This window comes from Acartia tonsa, chromosome 9, assembly GCF_053477335.1.
Source record: "Acartia tonsa isolate MP-2025a chromosome 9, ASM5347733v1, whole genome shotgun sequence".
Classification (NCBI taxonomy): domain Eukaryota; kingdom Metazoa; phylum Arthropoda; class Copepoda; order Calanoida; family Acartiidae; genus Acartia; species Acartia tonsa.
In genome coordinates, this window is record NC_137268.1 from 1,074,521 (window position 1) to 1,090,907 (window position 16,387).

General features: G+C 33.7%; 1 protein-coding gene across 1 annotated transcript in view; it reads right to left on the reverse strand.

Moving 5' to 3' along the window:
• The window catches only part of LOC145328395 (uncharacterized), a 310,864-nt gene that overhangs the window by 3,242 nt on the left and 291,235 nt on the right, over nucleotides 1-16,387 (reverse strand). The window contains exons 31-45 of the mRNA XM_080172033.1: nucleotides 13,351-13,698; nucleotides 12,755-12,848; nucleotides 12,140-12,431; nucleotides 10,140-10,525; nucleotides 9,409-9,544; nucleotides 8,908-9,086; nucleotides 8,489-8,614; nucleotides 8,064-8,196; nucleotides 7,587-7,665; nucleotides 5,947-6,048; nucleotides 5,187-5,310; nucleotides 4,744-4,827; nucleotides 1,701-1,960; nucleotides 1,170-1,302; nucleotides 99-667 (exon numbers count right to left, since the gene is read on the reverse strand). Coding sequence (XP_080028159.1) covers nucleotides 99-667; nucleotides 1,170-1,302; nucleotides 1,701-1,960; nucleotides 4,744-4,827; nucleotides 5,187-5,310; nucleotides 5,947-6,048; nucleotides 7,587-7,665; nucleotides 8,064-8,196; nucleotides 8,489-8,614; nucleotides 8,908-9,086; nucleotides 9,409-9,544; nucleotides 10,140-10,525; nucleotides 12,140-12,431; nucleotides 12,755-12,848; nucleotides 13,351-13,698 — 3,045 coding nt within the window. The remainder of the gene's footprint in view (nucleotides 1-98; nucleotides 668-1,169; nucleotides 1,303-1,700; nucleotides 1,961-4,743; nucleotides 4,828-5,186; nucleotides 5,311-5,946; nucleotides 6,049-7,586; nucleotides 7,666-8,063; nucleotides 8,197-8,488; nucleotides 8,615-8,907; nucleotides 9,087-9,408; nucleotides 9,545-10,139; nucleotides 10,526-12,139; nucleotides 12,432-12,754; nucleotides 12,849-13,350; nucleotides 13,699-16,387) is intronic.

Below are 16,387 nucleotides of genomic sequence, written 5' to 3' on the forward strand. Positions count from 1 at the left end.
GAACTGGTTCTAATCCAGCGGATACTAATCGGTTTTGAAGCCATACTGGAAAATAACTTAAACTTAGCTTCCCTTTATATAAGCTTTAAAAAACTTACCTGGTTGAAAGCATAGTTTTACTGATATCAGCTGACTGAATACTGCTCGGGCGTACACTCTCCCCCTCCCCCCCTGCATCACTGCGCCGGGGACTTGACCTCATTGAGCCCCAAGTCTTGCGGTCACTTGCCCGGTCCTCCCCACCCCTCCGCCACAGACCGTTGGGCTCCGGCTGTTTGAGATCAACAAGTTTGCGGAAATTTTCATTTGGCGCATTTTTCTGATGGTGATGGCGCAACGTGACAGGACTGGGTGGGTCTTGTTGTTGCCGCGTTTTTGTTTTGTTAATGTCGTCGTTTGCCGCCTTTTTGGTTGTGGATGATATTTTAGTTGCATTATCTGACTGTTTTTCAACAAATTCTGAGCTACCCGCTTTGCATTCATAGATTTTCAGCGACAATCTGGGACTGGACTTAGTAATGTCATTATTAGCCGGGGATACAACGCTTGTGATGTCCAGGCGTTCTGGCCGTTGCAAGGAGGTCCTGGCCGCTGGGACTGGCACTGATGGAGGCTGAACGGCTTGTTCTTCGACTACAGCCACCTTTTTGTAGGTTATTACTTCATCCTAAAAAAAATAAATCCTAATATATAAAGTAATAAGGTTTTTTGTCTGAAGCTTAAGGTTTCAATAACTAAGTACTAAATTGAGTGATATCTCCTTTATAGGGAAACTTCACATAGGTCACGGGATGGTTTAAGGCTACTTTTCTCTCTTCTATCTACCCCTTTAAATACTGACCACCCTAGATGCTAGGGGTGCAGCTGCTAGTTATGATTAATTTGGTCTTTAGTGAACCGAATAGAACATTTGGAAATCCGATGAAAAATCTGTTGTTTTAGGGGTCCTTGGGGAGAAATGACGAAACAAATTTTAGTTGGTAAAAAAGGTAATATCCAAATGACAGGGCATAAAAAATAATTTCTTTATTGAATATTTAAGTACCTAGCAAATTTAAGAGTCAAATTTGCCTACAAAAAAAAACGGAAAAGCAATTTTCTAGCATACGAAAAAGGCCCCCACCACATGGGCCAGGTAGTTATCTGGATTATACATCTATACTTCATACCTGATATGTCTTTTTGTCATTGTTTGCAGACGAAGCGTCAGAATTTTTCTTATCGGATGATAAATAATCTTCAGCTTTATATTTTGATCTTAATATTGATCTTCTCTCCTCTTTATATCTCTCCATGCGGCATCTAGAAATAAAAAATTATGCATTACCCGCTTCTCTTTAGTTACATAACAAAACAAGGTTAACGCCAAGTGGCGTACCTCAAAATATGCAAAAAAAATTTAAATTAATAAATTACAATCCCTGCATTTTAGCATTAGATGCTTTTGATGATTTAATGTTGATTTTTTTATTTCAATCTTAGCCCGTAATACAGGGCAATTACAAAAATGCTTGAGATACATATTTTTATATAAATCTAGGTAGCTATCTATAACAATTACATGTAATGCAAATAAGTAAGCGATGTCTTATATTTTCAACAACCACTTAACGAAAATTACGGTAATTTCCCCATTTCTCCTAAAAAGTTATCAACCCCTCACCCCCCCCCCCCCCTTAAAAAAAACTATGAATTTTTACCTGGTTTCTGGATCATTTACATCCACATAAGGTATAATATGAATACTGTTCCGTCTCTGCAGGATGGGCGTGTAACCAGCATCTCCGCCCCGCCCCTCTCCATCCTCTCCCTCATCACCCTCCCCGCCCAGGAGGCCGTTGCTGGTGTTTGTTGTGGAGGGACAGTGCAGAGACACCGTGCTCGACTTGGCGCCCACGGTCCGGGAAAATCTTTTCCCGCCCTGCTGGAAGCGCTCTTTGTTGCTCTTGTGCTTCTCGGCCTAAAATTATATATTAGTTATATATTACATTGTATTATAGACAGCTTTCCAAAGATAAAAAGATTTTCAGTATGGCTGAAATCCATTAACTACAAAATTTTGGGGTTTTTACGGCACTCCCAAATTCATTGAGGGGGGGGGGGGGTAATCACCCCTTTAATCCCCACCCCCATTGGACGTCCTTGGGTGTCAACACCCCTCTTAAAATTGGTATTGGGAAGGCATACGTTCTCCACTTTTTCACCCCCTAAAGGTAAAAACCCTGTGCACGCCACTGCTTGGACAACACATCTGGTAAGAGTAGACATAATTGGGTTAAGATAATTGATCAAATATGTCAACACAGTAGAGGATCTTTACAGCTATTTCTTTTTTTAAAACAAATAAACTAATGTAAAGTAGCAAAATGTTATTTTTAGCAAAAAATACCTAATCAGAAACTGTTTTAGCTTTACATACTGTACCAATTAGATTTCAAGAACACTATTAAAACTTCATTTTAATGTCACTTTTCATTCCAATAAATCAAATAAATATATAGACATCAAAATTTGTATTCCAGGGACATAAAAAAAATGAAAGTATACTAGATTAAAAGGGATGGTTGCATGAAGTGCATTTCAGAAAATGATTTCAAGCAAAAGTTACAAGAATACCACTAAAAGACATAATTAAATTAGTCATCGTGCTTTTTTGTGAAAATATGCCAGCTAAATAAATTACTAATATCACAAGAATACGATTTTCAAGTCTTGATATTTATTAGAAAATTTAAATTCTTTCAAATATTGTATGCCCTATAAAATGTAGTTTAAGCCATTAAACAGGAAAAAATATGCAGTTCACTAAATTTAAGATTAAATGCATTTCGTGCAAGTACCCCTTTAAATAAGTAATAAGTAGAAGTATAAGATCTTTTTATAGATTTCCTTGTATTTAGTAAATTGATTTGTAATTTGAAATACATTTTGATCCAAAATAAAACTGTACCTAAATCTTGTTTGCCTTGTTATTTCATTATTTTTTAAATACTCTTATTGTTCTATTTATGTTTAAATGAAGCTGAATTCATAAAGTTTTGAAAAGCTAAAATCATCTATTCTAATTTTAGGCTAGAGATGATTGTTAGGAAAACAATTTTAAGAAGTCAAATATTGGTTAGAATTTTACAGGGATGGAGGGGACTTTGGGCTGTTTCATTACACTAGTCCCCAAAGTTTTATAGTAACGTTTTCTTATTCGTTGGCTTAACAACTTTGGGGACTTATTGAATATTGATTGATTGGTTCACTTGATTGATTGATAGTAGTTGAGTATCCAAAAAGAGAAATTTTGTGTATCATTGTGGATGTACATCAATTTATCGGCCGTTGTCTTATCACTTTAGATCCCTGGAATTTTACCTAAATGATTTTTCACTTTTAAAAAAAGAAAAAGTGAGATTTTTTTTTTTTGGGGGGGGGGTGGAATCAATTTTTATCTTGGAGCGATTTTTCTCAAGAGGGTGATGGTACCCTCCCCCAAAAAGTTGTAAACCTTCCCTGGACCTATGCAAAGCTACTTTATATAATAGGATTATCAAATCCATATCAAACAGTTTATTTTTTAGAATATGTCTCACTTTCCTGATTTTAATTTAATTAATGTTTAAAACAACTTATTTAGACAACACGGGCTAAATATGCAAATTTAACAGGGAAACAGGATCATACTTACTTTCCAGGGATTTTAAGGATAGGACAATAGCCGAACAACTAATATATATCACCAATGATGATACACAAAATTACCCCTTCTGTAGATTTCAATTAATGGTTGAAACGTTTCGATATTCAACTTAATAAACCAACAAATTAAAATTTAGCAAAAGTCAACAAAGTTAATAAGCCAACAAATAAGAAAACAATATTATAAAACTCTGGGGACTAGTATAATAAACAGCCCAATGTCACCTCTCGCACTTCTAAATTTTACTTTATTCATAAAGATGATCCAAAAAGGGAGTATGGCATCTCAAGAAACAATTCTTTTATCTAACACTTTTTACACAAACAAGAAGTGAAAAACTATATGCCTTTTTTACAAAAATGCATATAAAAAGCAGTTGCTCATATAATTTTCTTCAAAAAAAGTAATAGTAAAAAAATACGAAATAGTTTTTACATTACTTTATGAATAAATATAGCAAAACATTTTTGGCTATCAACTTATCCTAATTTCAATTAATTAAACCACATTAATTTCTAAATGAATGAAAACTATAAATACACACAACATCAATAAAATAAGCATTTCTAAGTTTCCAGTATGGCTGCGAAACCGATTAATATCCGCAACAGATTAGACCCTGTTATCAGCCATACTAATAAATCATATATACCATCGTTTTACAGACATTTTTTCACGAAACCTAAAATAAAAGTCATAAGATTATAGAGGGGCCGAAGGTCCAGGCAAAGAAAACTTGTTCTAATCTTATAACTTTTGATTTTACTATCCCAGGAAAGCTGTCTTTAATAAGATGTGATAAAAAAACATTACACTGTTAAAAAGTTGAAAGTGCAATGTCACTGAACAAATATAACTACCTGATTCCCTTTTCCAATGACCTTTTTCGTCTGCTAACAAATAGTTTTCAGCTACTTGGCTGTGTTAATATTTCCAACACTAATGATTGATTTTCAAAGACCCAATTGAAAGTCGGTGCAAGGTCCTTGGGATGGGGACATACAGTTATTTAACACCTTCCCACTCTAGTGTTTTACTCTAAAGTAATGGTGTACCTGTGAAAGTTCATGAGCACTTCTGCGTCCATCTATCGGCTCCAGAATGATGCCCACTCTCTTCACGGAACTCCCAGACGTGTCCTGAAATTTATATATGTTGTTGGTAAATTAATTCCGGTCATTAAATCAATATAGAATATACGTGAATATGAACTAAGACAGTGGGAAATTGTCGTCAATTTAGCTTTCTAACATAAAATTTGTTTATTAGTCAGTTGGTTCATCCAAAAGGAGAGAGAGGAGATTGGATAAAGGGAGTGGACCTACTTTAACATGTAATAGATAATTTAGATTTTAGTATCATAATCCATTCTCAACTGGATTTTACTTCTAGATACCTAGTCGTTCTTCATAATAAGGACATTGTATGGTTTTAGGCTAGTTTTCTGCTTTCTTTCGAATACAGAGCTCCAAGATGCTATAATACATATGTACATTACCTGATTGATAGAGGTTGCAACTTCAACATCCTCTGCCTCCATCTCACTTTCGTCCAGATCATTTTCAAAGCTTGTTTTGGAAACAGATCTTGGCTGTCCTCCGCCAGTCATAGATAAGCTCTCCCTAGATTATTAAGAATATTATTTTTTTATTCTTACAAAACTTGTTTTGTATGAATCAAAGGAGAATTTGTTGCTTTATTTAAACTAAACTATCTTTATTTAAATTAGGCATAAAATTATCTATATTTTTTAAAAGCAAAGCTATTCTGTAATTAGGGTCGGTCCGTTCCGTCCGGTTTTCACTTTTAACTCTTATCGTTAATTTAGATATGATAAAATTATCAAATCAATTAAAAATTTTGGATGATTCCTATAACGGTTAGGTACAATAAAGAAAGAGTTACCAGAAAGTCCGTAAGTCCATTTTAAACATGCTGATTTATTTTCCCTTTTTGACAACAATTTTTCATGTAATTTACCTATCCCATTCATCTGATTCTTGGGACAACATAGTACAATGTTAAGTCCTAAAAATGGAAGTATGTCCTTGAAACAGTATCCTGTATTTAAGCTGAGCATTTTAGCAACAAATTTATTTAAAATATTGTTTAAACTTATACATTTATTGGTTTTATTCAGTTCTGACACTCAACTAGTGTTAACGTTCGTTTGTCCTGCCGTTTTAGTCTTCAGAGCTCGCTTTTATAGATGTTGTCATCCTTGTTATTTTAATCTTGTTCTCTGTCCTAGTGTCTACCTTGATCGAGTTGAAGATCTTCGTTGGTGTGTTGACTCGTCCGTAAAGGGTTGAGGTGTGGATTCATACGTACTGCTACTAGAACTAATACTACGCTCAGACCTATAATGATATACAGTATTATCTTTCTGCTGCTTCTTATGTATAGGGATGAAATTCAACCATATCTCCAATTTTAAAACGAAACGCACTAATAAATTATGACAAGTTTCTAACTTTAATCCAAGAATATCAAAGAAACCGAAATTATTTTTATGCAGTATTTGTAAATAATTTTAAATTTTATATTTTATGTTTATAACTAAACTGATTAAAACCCAATATAAAAAAAAACACAAAAAATGAAACAAATTTCTGTATGAGATACATTCAATTTATAACTTAAACAATAAATTTCAAATCTTGACTTATAAAAAGTTAATGTTTCTTAATGATCATGTATAAGAACAAATTAATGCAGATTTTTTTATGAAAGAAAATTAGTTGAAATTTCATTGTTGAAAATGCAAAATGTATTTAAGAAGACAAACAATAATTAGGCAAAGTGACAGTCTAGTCTCATTCGAGTAGGGATGGTTATTCTATAAATAAATTCCTCAAACTTTGCTAAAAGACAAAATATGAATACTTTTTTAATAAATATTAATTTGACTGGCATAAAAGTTCTAGACAGTACAGTTTTTCTGTCAATTTAATACCCCTCTATAACCAAATTCAAACTGTAGCATTAAAAACAAGGATAACCCACACACTAAAGGGATGTTTTTTAAACTTTGTCTTTTACTTTTTCCTAAAGCTTTATAAGAGATGGTAAAAAAAGGCTAACATATATTTAAGAGGATATAAATATTTGCCCTGTGAAACTATTTGGGACATGTTTTTGTTTCACACTAAATCTTGACAATTTCACAATATTGGGCTAAAAGCATCCTGCTGCATACTTGCCAGGGATAAAGGGGATATGTAAACAGAAGATAAATTAATTACAGGCTGAATGGACTAAAAATTAAAATTTCTCAGAAATATAATTTTTGTGTTGAGTTCAAGTCTCTCCGTAAAAAAATCGATTTTTTTGTGATTTCTCTAGGGAGGGTGGTGGTACCCTACCCCAAAATAGCTATAAACCTTTCCAGGACTTATGAGAAGCTACACTGTTAAGGAGAACCTTTTTCCTTTACTGTCTCTTTCAATAGCTAAAAGATGAGAATATAGCATTCAAAGAATAACTTAATTATATTTAGTATTTTTATAAAGATATGTATAGTATTATGACAAGGTATTATTTTATTATAGTTTAGAAGGTTTTCTTTATGTATAATATCCTTAAAGTCCTAATCCATTTACTGCTGAATTTTCAAGGCTTAGCATTGCTACTACAAGATGAAAGAGAAGGACAGAGTCAAATGCATGCATCAAGTCAACAAATGTTGCTCTTCAATCTTTTGATATTTTGATTAACGATGATTCAAGGCTAATAAACAAAAATGTAAATATTTACAGATTTAATTTTTTCCGCCTTTAATTTAATCAATGTAAGGATAACTGGTATTAAGGACTACTTGCAAGTTTAGGACATAGGTTAAAACTAAGGATTAAGGATGACAAAATAGTAAGAAAAAGGGCCACAATGAAAAAGTTACCTAAGGCTTGTTTTTGGTGTTTTAGGCGGCTTTGCCGGGCAAACGTCATCCTTATCAGTCACAGAGCTGCTTACTGTTCCTTTATTAAAAAATACAAACATTAGATAAAGGGATAAGACAATGGCCGAAAATTGATGTAAATTCCCAATTATTGTACATAAAATTAGCCATACTGTAGATTATTTAGGAGAATTATTGGTTAAAACGTTTGGACACTTAATTTTATTAACCAACCAAACAAAATGTAATATAAGTCTCCAAAATTGTTAGCCAAAAAATAAAAAAACGTTATTATAAAACTTTAGGGACTAGTGTAATTAACAGCCCGATGTTCCATCCTTTCCTGCTAGCAAATAGACCGAGACATGGAGGACCATTTCAGCATGTTTAAACCTTTAACTTTTTATCCATTAAAGAATATACCTAGTCTACTTAGCAATTTATTACAATCCAGAAAAAGCTCAAGGTTTAATTTACCTGGACTCTGAACGCCAGAAGCAGACATCTGTACAGTGGTGCTCTTATCCTCCAGAGAATTATTGAGAGACAAGTGGCTGACACTCACATAGTAAGAACCACTCTCCTCTGTATTCATTTTTTCATGGCCATCCTAAAAAGAAAAGAAAATGGAATATAAATTAATGCAGAAGTCTTTTTTTAGGCTTACAGGAATTGGAAAACGGATGTTATTCCCTTCTTATAAATCTTAAAATGAACATTAAGTTTTTAGTAACTAAAATTTAATTAATTGAAGTTTAACTTATCTGCAAATGCCCGCTCCCTATCTAAGACCCTTTTCAATGCGAAAAAAATTAAGAATTGTAAATGTTTTACGGTGTAGGATTGGTCATTTTAATCTTATTGTGTCTTATAATATTCTTATTGGTTAAACCATCACTTACCATATCACGTGATTTGCTGCTGGCTCTTTCTGATTGGATATCACAATAGAAGCTACTATCAGCTGATTGGTCCAGATCTTTGGTTTCCAGTTGGATATCTTCCTCAGAGGTGTCGAGATTTAGTGCCTACGAATATAAATCTTTTTAATTGCAATGACAAACCTACATAACTATTAAAATATTGTAAAGTAAAGTATAAATGAATTTCTGTTAGTAGTTTGGAAGGTAATTGCATCTTGACACAAACCGAGTCATAATAGAGACGTGAAAATATGGTCTATACTTTGTTAGATCCTATGCAATAATTCAATGTTTAGGTTGAATGTCGCAATAAAGACTTCCAGGAAAGAGTTATGTATCCAAAAGAGGTAGATGTTCAAAATTGATTTAAAAATTTTAAAAAGTTCTAGAATGTATACCTGAACAGAGCCAAAAGATTCGACTGTAGGATCATTAAGAGAAATTTCTTTATCAACTTTATTGTCCTCATTATTAGCCAGGACAGATGTTACTTTATCCTCTACCTCCTCTACGCTGAATCTTTTGAATTGTTTGGTTTGGTTGTAGGGCTGGGGCATCATTGCTTTTATTGTGCTTCCTAAATATAAAAAATTTCAGTATTATATCTAAAGGGATAAGACAATGGTCGATAAATTGATGTAATTGTTCATGTACACAAATTACCCCTTCTGCAGATAGCAATTAGTGGTTAAAACGTTTAAACACTCAACTTAATAAACCGACCAATAAAATTAAATAAAAGTCTCCAAAGTTGTTGTGCCAACGAATATAAAAATATTATCATATAAACTTTGGGAACCAGTGTCATAAAAAAAAACAATGTCTCCTCCCTCACTGAATAATACTGTAATGTAAATATAACCTCTCACGAAAAAAAAACCCAATGAAGTATAGATTACCTGATAACCTATGTGAAGGACTAGTTTTAGTTGGGGAGTTACTTGACGAGGTTGGTGGTGAAGTTTTCACAGAATCCAGAGATTTTTGTTCATGGTGCTCGGAGATCTCTTCCAAATCATTCAATAACTGCTCATTCTAAATTAAATATATTTCTACGTGTATTTAAATTAGGAACAAGAACAGTGAAATGTGCCTAAGTTAATTTCTTGGAGGATACCCTAATAACCCTCCGATTCTAATCTCTGTACTGTACTGTACTGTACTGTATAGTAGGGTTGGGCCGGATACTTTTTTGGCCGGATACCGGATATCCGGCTGATTTATAATGCCGGATATCCGGTTCCGGCCGGATATCTGGCCAACGTTCGATATCCGGCAATTTACCGGATATCCGGCCGGATAACCGGATATCCGGCGTCAAAAATCAGCCGGATATCATGTTACCGGATAGTTTTAATATCCGGTATCCGGCCGGATATTGAAAATGGCCGGATATCCGGCCCAACCCTACTGTATAGTAAAGGAAGGGTCGTTGTTGTTAATGTATACCAATGACTTTGGTTGGGGAATGTGAGCCTTTTATAGTATTCAACCCCCCTCCCCCCCAAAAAAGCTTGAATGTTTTTAATACCATTCTATAATTTTGTAATGTTATCCTTTTTATTGGACCTTTTCCTTTCCTTTTCTCTGTAGTCCTTTTCCTTACTTAGAATTTATTGTTGTTTCTTACCTCTGAAGTATTGTTAATTCCTTGTTGTACCAGGTTAAGGATGAAATCTGATCGGACGCTTCTATTTCTGGCCGGACTTGTCACCGGACTCCTTCTCAGTGTCACACTCTCAAACGCCGGAGAACTTAACAACAGCGACTGTGACGGCGCGACAGCTGGTACGTCACCAGTCCCCGCCATTTTTGAATCAGCTGATTTGGCGTCCGAATGTTGTTGTTGTTGAAAGTGTTGGCTGACGGCTCCGCGTGTGGCGGCAACCATTGACGTTGTTGTTGTTGTTGACTCAATGGCGGGAAGTGAGTGTGATTGATCAGCTGATGTAGAAGAGGTGGAGGAAACCAGTTTTGCTGTGTACACACCGCGCTCATACTCGGAATTGTTTGCACCTAAATAAAGAAAAACCAGTCATGGAGTGGTCAACGGTCATCAAGATATATTTAATTTATATGCACCCAGTTAGGATAGCATTCAGTCACACGAGATTGTACCCAAACATGCCCCATACCCAAACACAGGAAATTACTAGGGATCTAAAGGGATAAGGCAATGGCCTATAAATTACCTTTTCAGTAGATTAAAGTAAGTGGTTGAAACGTTTAAACACTCAACTAAATTAAAGATGCAAAGTGAGTCCCTAAAGTTGTTAGGCCAACTGATAAGTAAAGTTTAGGGACTAGTGTAGTATACAGCTTTTGTCCCCTTTCTCTCTCTGGAAAATTATACAATTTATAATGGAAATATGCTTTTTCTTATTCTAGAAAATATTTGTTTGTTTTAATTTAACTGCTAGAAAAAGCTTAACAATACAGAGAAAAATATTTTTCTTTTAAAAATATGGGATAACAGGAAAGGGCATCAGTAGTGAAAAAGGTGAACTATTCCAAATCCTTATTAGTTATTTATCGCATAGTATTATAGACAGTTTTCCGCGGATATTAAAACAAAAAATTATAAGATTGAAACTAGTTTTGTTAGCCGCGAGGGTTCGAACGTCAAGCTTGCAAAAAAGCAAGCATTAATTTTTATTTTAATATTCGTAGAATATTGTCTCTAATACAATGCTATGCAAGATTTTTTAACATGGCTGAGATCCGGTTCTAATCCAGCGGATATCTATTGGTTTCGAAGCCATACTGGAACTTCCTTCCTTCTTAATTTATTTACACAATAGTAACTTTTAAAATCAATATCATTATCTATTCCCTTTATCCCTGGTGTCAAATAGTTTTGTTTTGTATGTGAGAAATATATATATAAATTTGCTGACGTTAGTCAGTCAGTCGTATCTTATCCAGGCATTTAGGCATAGATTAATGAAACATAAATTATCATCCAACAATTACAGAAAGATAAAAAAGACAAGTTAAAATATTGGATAAATTAATTCTTTTAGTTGAGTCAAGGATGGAGGGGACATTGGTCTGTTTATTAAATAGTTTTAAAATAACTTTCTTATTCGTTGGCTTAACAACTTTGGGGACTTTCATTTAATTTTTATTGGTACGTTCATTAAGTTGAGTGTCCAAACGTTTCAACCAAAACTTTTAATCCAAAAAAGGGGTATTATGTTTATCTTTATTTAACCGAATGTATGTCAATTTAACGGCCATTGTCTTATCCCTTAAGATTCCTGAATTTGAGGATGTACCCATAAATATTTTTAAATTAAAAATAGAAAGTTAAAAATAGAAGACAGTTTGAATTAAATTATAAAGTCATTGTTTGTATAAATTTCTATTTAGTAATAAATTTTCGAATATTTAAAAATCACGAAACCTTTCCAAAAATGTTTTAAATTGAGTTTCATCTTTCGAAGCCTATAACTGCGTCATACCTAGCTACATGCTCAATATGTTTAAAATTTCTTCGCGTTATAATGTCAAATTGCGTCAAACTTAAGTTTTACAACATTTTTACAATTTTTTTCATAATTTCTGTAAACTCCAAGAAATTCAAAGAAAAAAATATATTTGAAAATTGGTTAAACTTAAATTATTTACCATCAAGATCTTGTTGAATGCTTTCTTGTGAAGAGGCCCCCATGAGAGCCTCCGCCCCCAGGGCTCCCAAGCCTCCCACCTCCCTCAGGGTCATACTATCACACTTCTCTGTAATGCTATCCGTAGTGGTATCTGTCAAATGCTCTGTTGTAGTCACAACATCAAAACCGGTTCCATCCTCCTCCCCCTCCCCACCACACGCCCCCAACAGGTAGTTGTCCTCTGAAAGGGGGGAGGTCATGGGGTGGTCCTCGCTGGCTGAGGTGATGGGACGGTCATCCGAGCAGGTGAATCCTGATTTTTGTACTTTATTGATTAACAATAGCATTTCTTTTTGGCCTTTTTCTATAGCCAAAGATTTATTCATAAAAAAATAATTGAAAGAATGTTATACTTTCATAAATCCTGGTTTATAATTGTTTTGGGGGAGGGTTCTACCACCCTCTCAAGAAAAAACGCCGCAAGAAAAAATGAACCACCCCCCCTCAAAATATAATTTTCACATTTTCTTAATAAATTTACAATTGAAAGTTGGGGGGTCGACTTCCCGTCCTCAAGGGCCCCTAGAGGCTTCTAGGGGAGTAGCTGCTATTAATCAATAAAGTATAGGTATATTCCTGAAGGGCTGGAAGTAGTTGTTGTAGTAAGAAGACTAAATGTTTCATTATCAGATACTGTGGCACCAGCCAGTGAGTAACTCAAATCAGATCTAAAATTAATACCCAATTATATTTCCAGTATGAAAAATCATATATCGTATCATATTGTAGACAACTTTCTACGAATAAAAGAATAAAAATTGTAATATTAATACCAGTTTTGTTTACCCAAGACTTAAGTCCCTTATGGATAACTAAACTTAAATTCATCTCATAATTTTTCATTTTATTATCCGCGGAAAGTTGTCTATAATACGATGCGATAAATAACTAACACAATAATGTGATACAGTAGATACTCAGAGGAATCTACACCCATTATTTCAGCCGCCTATCTAAAATAGCAAATGACTGCTTTATTATTACATGGAGAAAACTAATGCCCCAATAGAATTATCGAGAAACCGACAAAAAAATACCATAAAGAAAGGATGCTCTTGCTCATTGATCATGGACTTCTTTATTTTATAAATCTATCTTCAATAAAAACTGAGAAAATCACGTTTCCCTTACAAAATCTTTTAAACATATGATGTTAAATCCAAATTTTACCTGGTAGTTGAAGGTTTTCTGGAGCCAGTTGTTGCCAGAGAAACTGCGTCCTCACTGGCCCTCGAGGTTGCCAGACTGACCCTATCCTCGCTTCCCGTCAAAGGCGAGGCCAAAATATACTCAGAATCTGACCTAAGCGAATCTTTCCGCGCGTCCGCGATTGTCTCTAAGTCTGTTGGCGGTTGTTGTTGCATTGCTGTTGCTTTCACTGTTGTTGTTTTGTTGTTTATTTGCGCATTTTCTTTTGGAACATTTTCTGTAGAAACGTTGACTGCGGATTTTTGTGGCGGTGAAACGTCATGTGGTGTTTCAACGGGCTCCTTCGCCATGGCCGCTGTGACAGATTGACTGAAAAATAAAAAAAATAAGTTTAGTTATTATGAAATAATGGATATTATGTAATATCGTCAATAAAGGTTTTTAACATGGCCATTATTTATTGGTCAGTTCGTTCATCCAGTAGGAGGAGATGGTATGGGGTAAGTGGGTAGATAGAGGTGAGGGGGGAGGGGAGGATATTTAATTATTTTAGGCAGCTACAAGTTTCACTTTATTAGAGTTTATTATAATAATATAGTAAGATATCTATAATTTTTTACTAAATCATTAGTATATGTACCTATTGTTTTTTTGTCTGGAATATATATTCTTATCCAAGAAGCATCATTAAAAGTGAAAACCGCAGATATTTACATTATTTATGACAAACAAATGTATGCCACAAGATTATGTGGGGGCCCTGGGGCCTATAACAAACATTATCAATTTCTTCTTGGCAGTGTCCCATAAGTTGCAAAACAAATATCTAACCCCCCCCCCCCCTTGTAGATTACAATTAGTGGTTGAAACGTTTGTACACTTAATGAGCCAATCATTAAAAATTCAATACTATTCCCCAAAGTTGTTACGCCAACTAATAAGAAAAGAATTTTATAAAACTTTGGTGACTATCCTATTACATAAAGTAGGAAGGGTTTTTGTCTGAAGCTTAAGATCTCAATAAGTTCTCAACCGATTTGATTCTCTCTATTTTGGTAAGCTTCACATAGATCTTTAGATGGTTTTAGGCTATTTATTTTCAGATTTAAGTCCCGTGATGGTTTTAAGCTATTTTTCTAGCCACTCACTGCCACAACGAACACAGAGCCGCTAGTTGCTAGTTAATATAAAAAGGAGGATCTTATCAAATAATATGAAAATGAAGAAGGAAAACACAAAATTTCTCCGTCGATCTGACACTCCAAAACTTGATGCCATTTTTTATTGTTAAATAATTCTGTTCCAATGACTTTCATCACGAAATAGTGCCTGCTAACTACGTCTTCTTTAAAGGCGAGAAATTTAACAGGTAAAATGACAAAATGAATATAAAAAAATTATAAATTAAATACCTAAGTTTTTCTATAGCCGTAGTAGTAAATATTTTTATGAAGATTCAATATAAAAATGGATTTATTATTACTTGAATCTTACGCAAGATTATCAGATTATTTTTTTTTACAAAATAAAACTTGTAGCGGGCTAAAATAACAACCCATTTACCTCATCCCCTCCCTTCCTACTGGATTAAAGAACTGATCAATAAATGACAGGGGAAATAGCAACTCAAGTTGACGACATTTTTTCCCCTGCCATAATATATCCACGTATATTCTACATCCATTGACAAATTGAATACCTTAATAATCAAAAATTAAAAATTTCGTCGTAATAATAAATATTTAAAAAGCAAGATAATCTGGAGGAAAATTAGTCTTTCCCAATATTTTAATATTCATGGAAAATTGTCTGGACCGGTTCGTCTTATCCAATGGATATTAATCGGATTTGAAGCCATACCTGACAAGAATTGTACTTAATTTTTCAACCATTTATTGTATAACCTTGACTATACGTCATAAAATGCTATTGGTCTTGTATTTTGTATTCCTCCTTTGAAGCAAAATTGTTTTCTACATTAAAATTCAGTTGTCTTATGGCAATATAATTTTTCTTCGAGTGCAATATGCATTTCTCTCCAGAACAGTTTATTTATCGCATTGATTACAGCTTCCGCGAATATTAATATTAAAACCAGTTTTTAAAGGCTCGAGTTAACAAAACTGGTAGTAATTCTATGGTTTCTATTTTATCGTGGAAAATTGGCTGTATATACAGGGCAATAAATTATTTTTTAGTATGGCTGAAAACCGGATATTAATCGGTTTCGAATCCATACTGGCATGAAAAAGCTTTTGTTTGAAGTAATAATAATCTTAAAAACGAAAAATTTAAACCAAATATTATGCAGTTTTGAATAAACATATTAGATAAAAATCATGACATATGTAATGGGTTGCCTATAAAAAACGGCACATTAGAAAACTTTATTGGCGCAGCCACTCTATAGCGCATGTATGTTCAAACACAGGTATCTAAAGGGAAAAGACAATGGCTGATAAATTGATACTACACGAAATTTCCCCTTCTGTAGATTACAATTAGTGGTAGAAACGTGTTTAGACTTAAAGAACCAATCAAAATTCAATAAAAGTCACTACAGTTGTAAATCAGACAAATAAGAAAACGTTATAATAAGACTTTGGGAACTAGTGAAATAACCGGCCCATTGTCCCCTTCCTGGTCTGCAATGCCATAGAAAAGTCATTAAAAACACTTTTTCTTGAAACAACACTACATAAATATATTATTAATGAAATTACATTATTGTTATCTTGTTATTGTTGCGCTGCTTATGAAAATTATTGTCCCTGTTTTCATAAGGTATAATTGCATAAGGTAGTGATTGTAGTGTGATTTAAGAAATTAGCTACTTTAAAATTGGTTTATGTCTTTTTGTCAATAAATCAACTCTATGATATAATAAGGAATAAAAAAAATTGGTCCAAAACCCTCGACAATGAGATTAAGAGTTTATTAGTTACTCAAAAAAATTAAAGAAAAAACCGGCTATTGAAAAATATTAAAATAACTAAATGTATTAACACAGTAAAAAATTAAGATTTTTCTAGACAAAAAAAATTTTTTCAACGTTTTT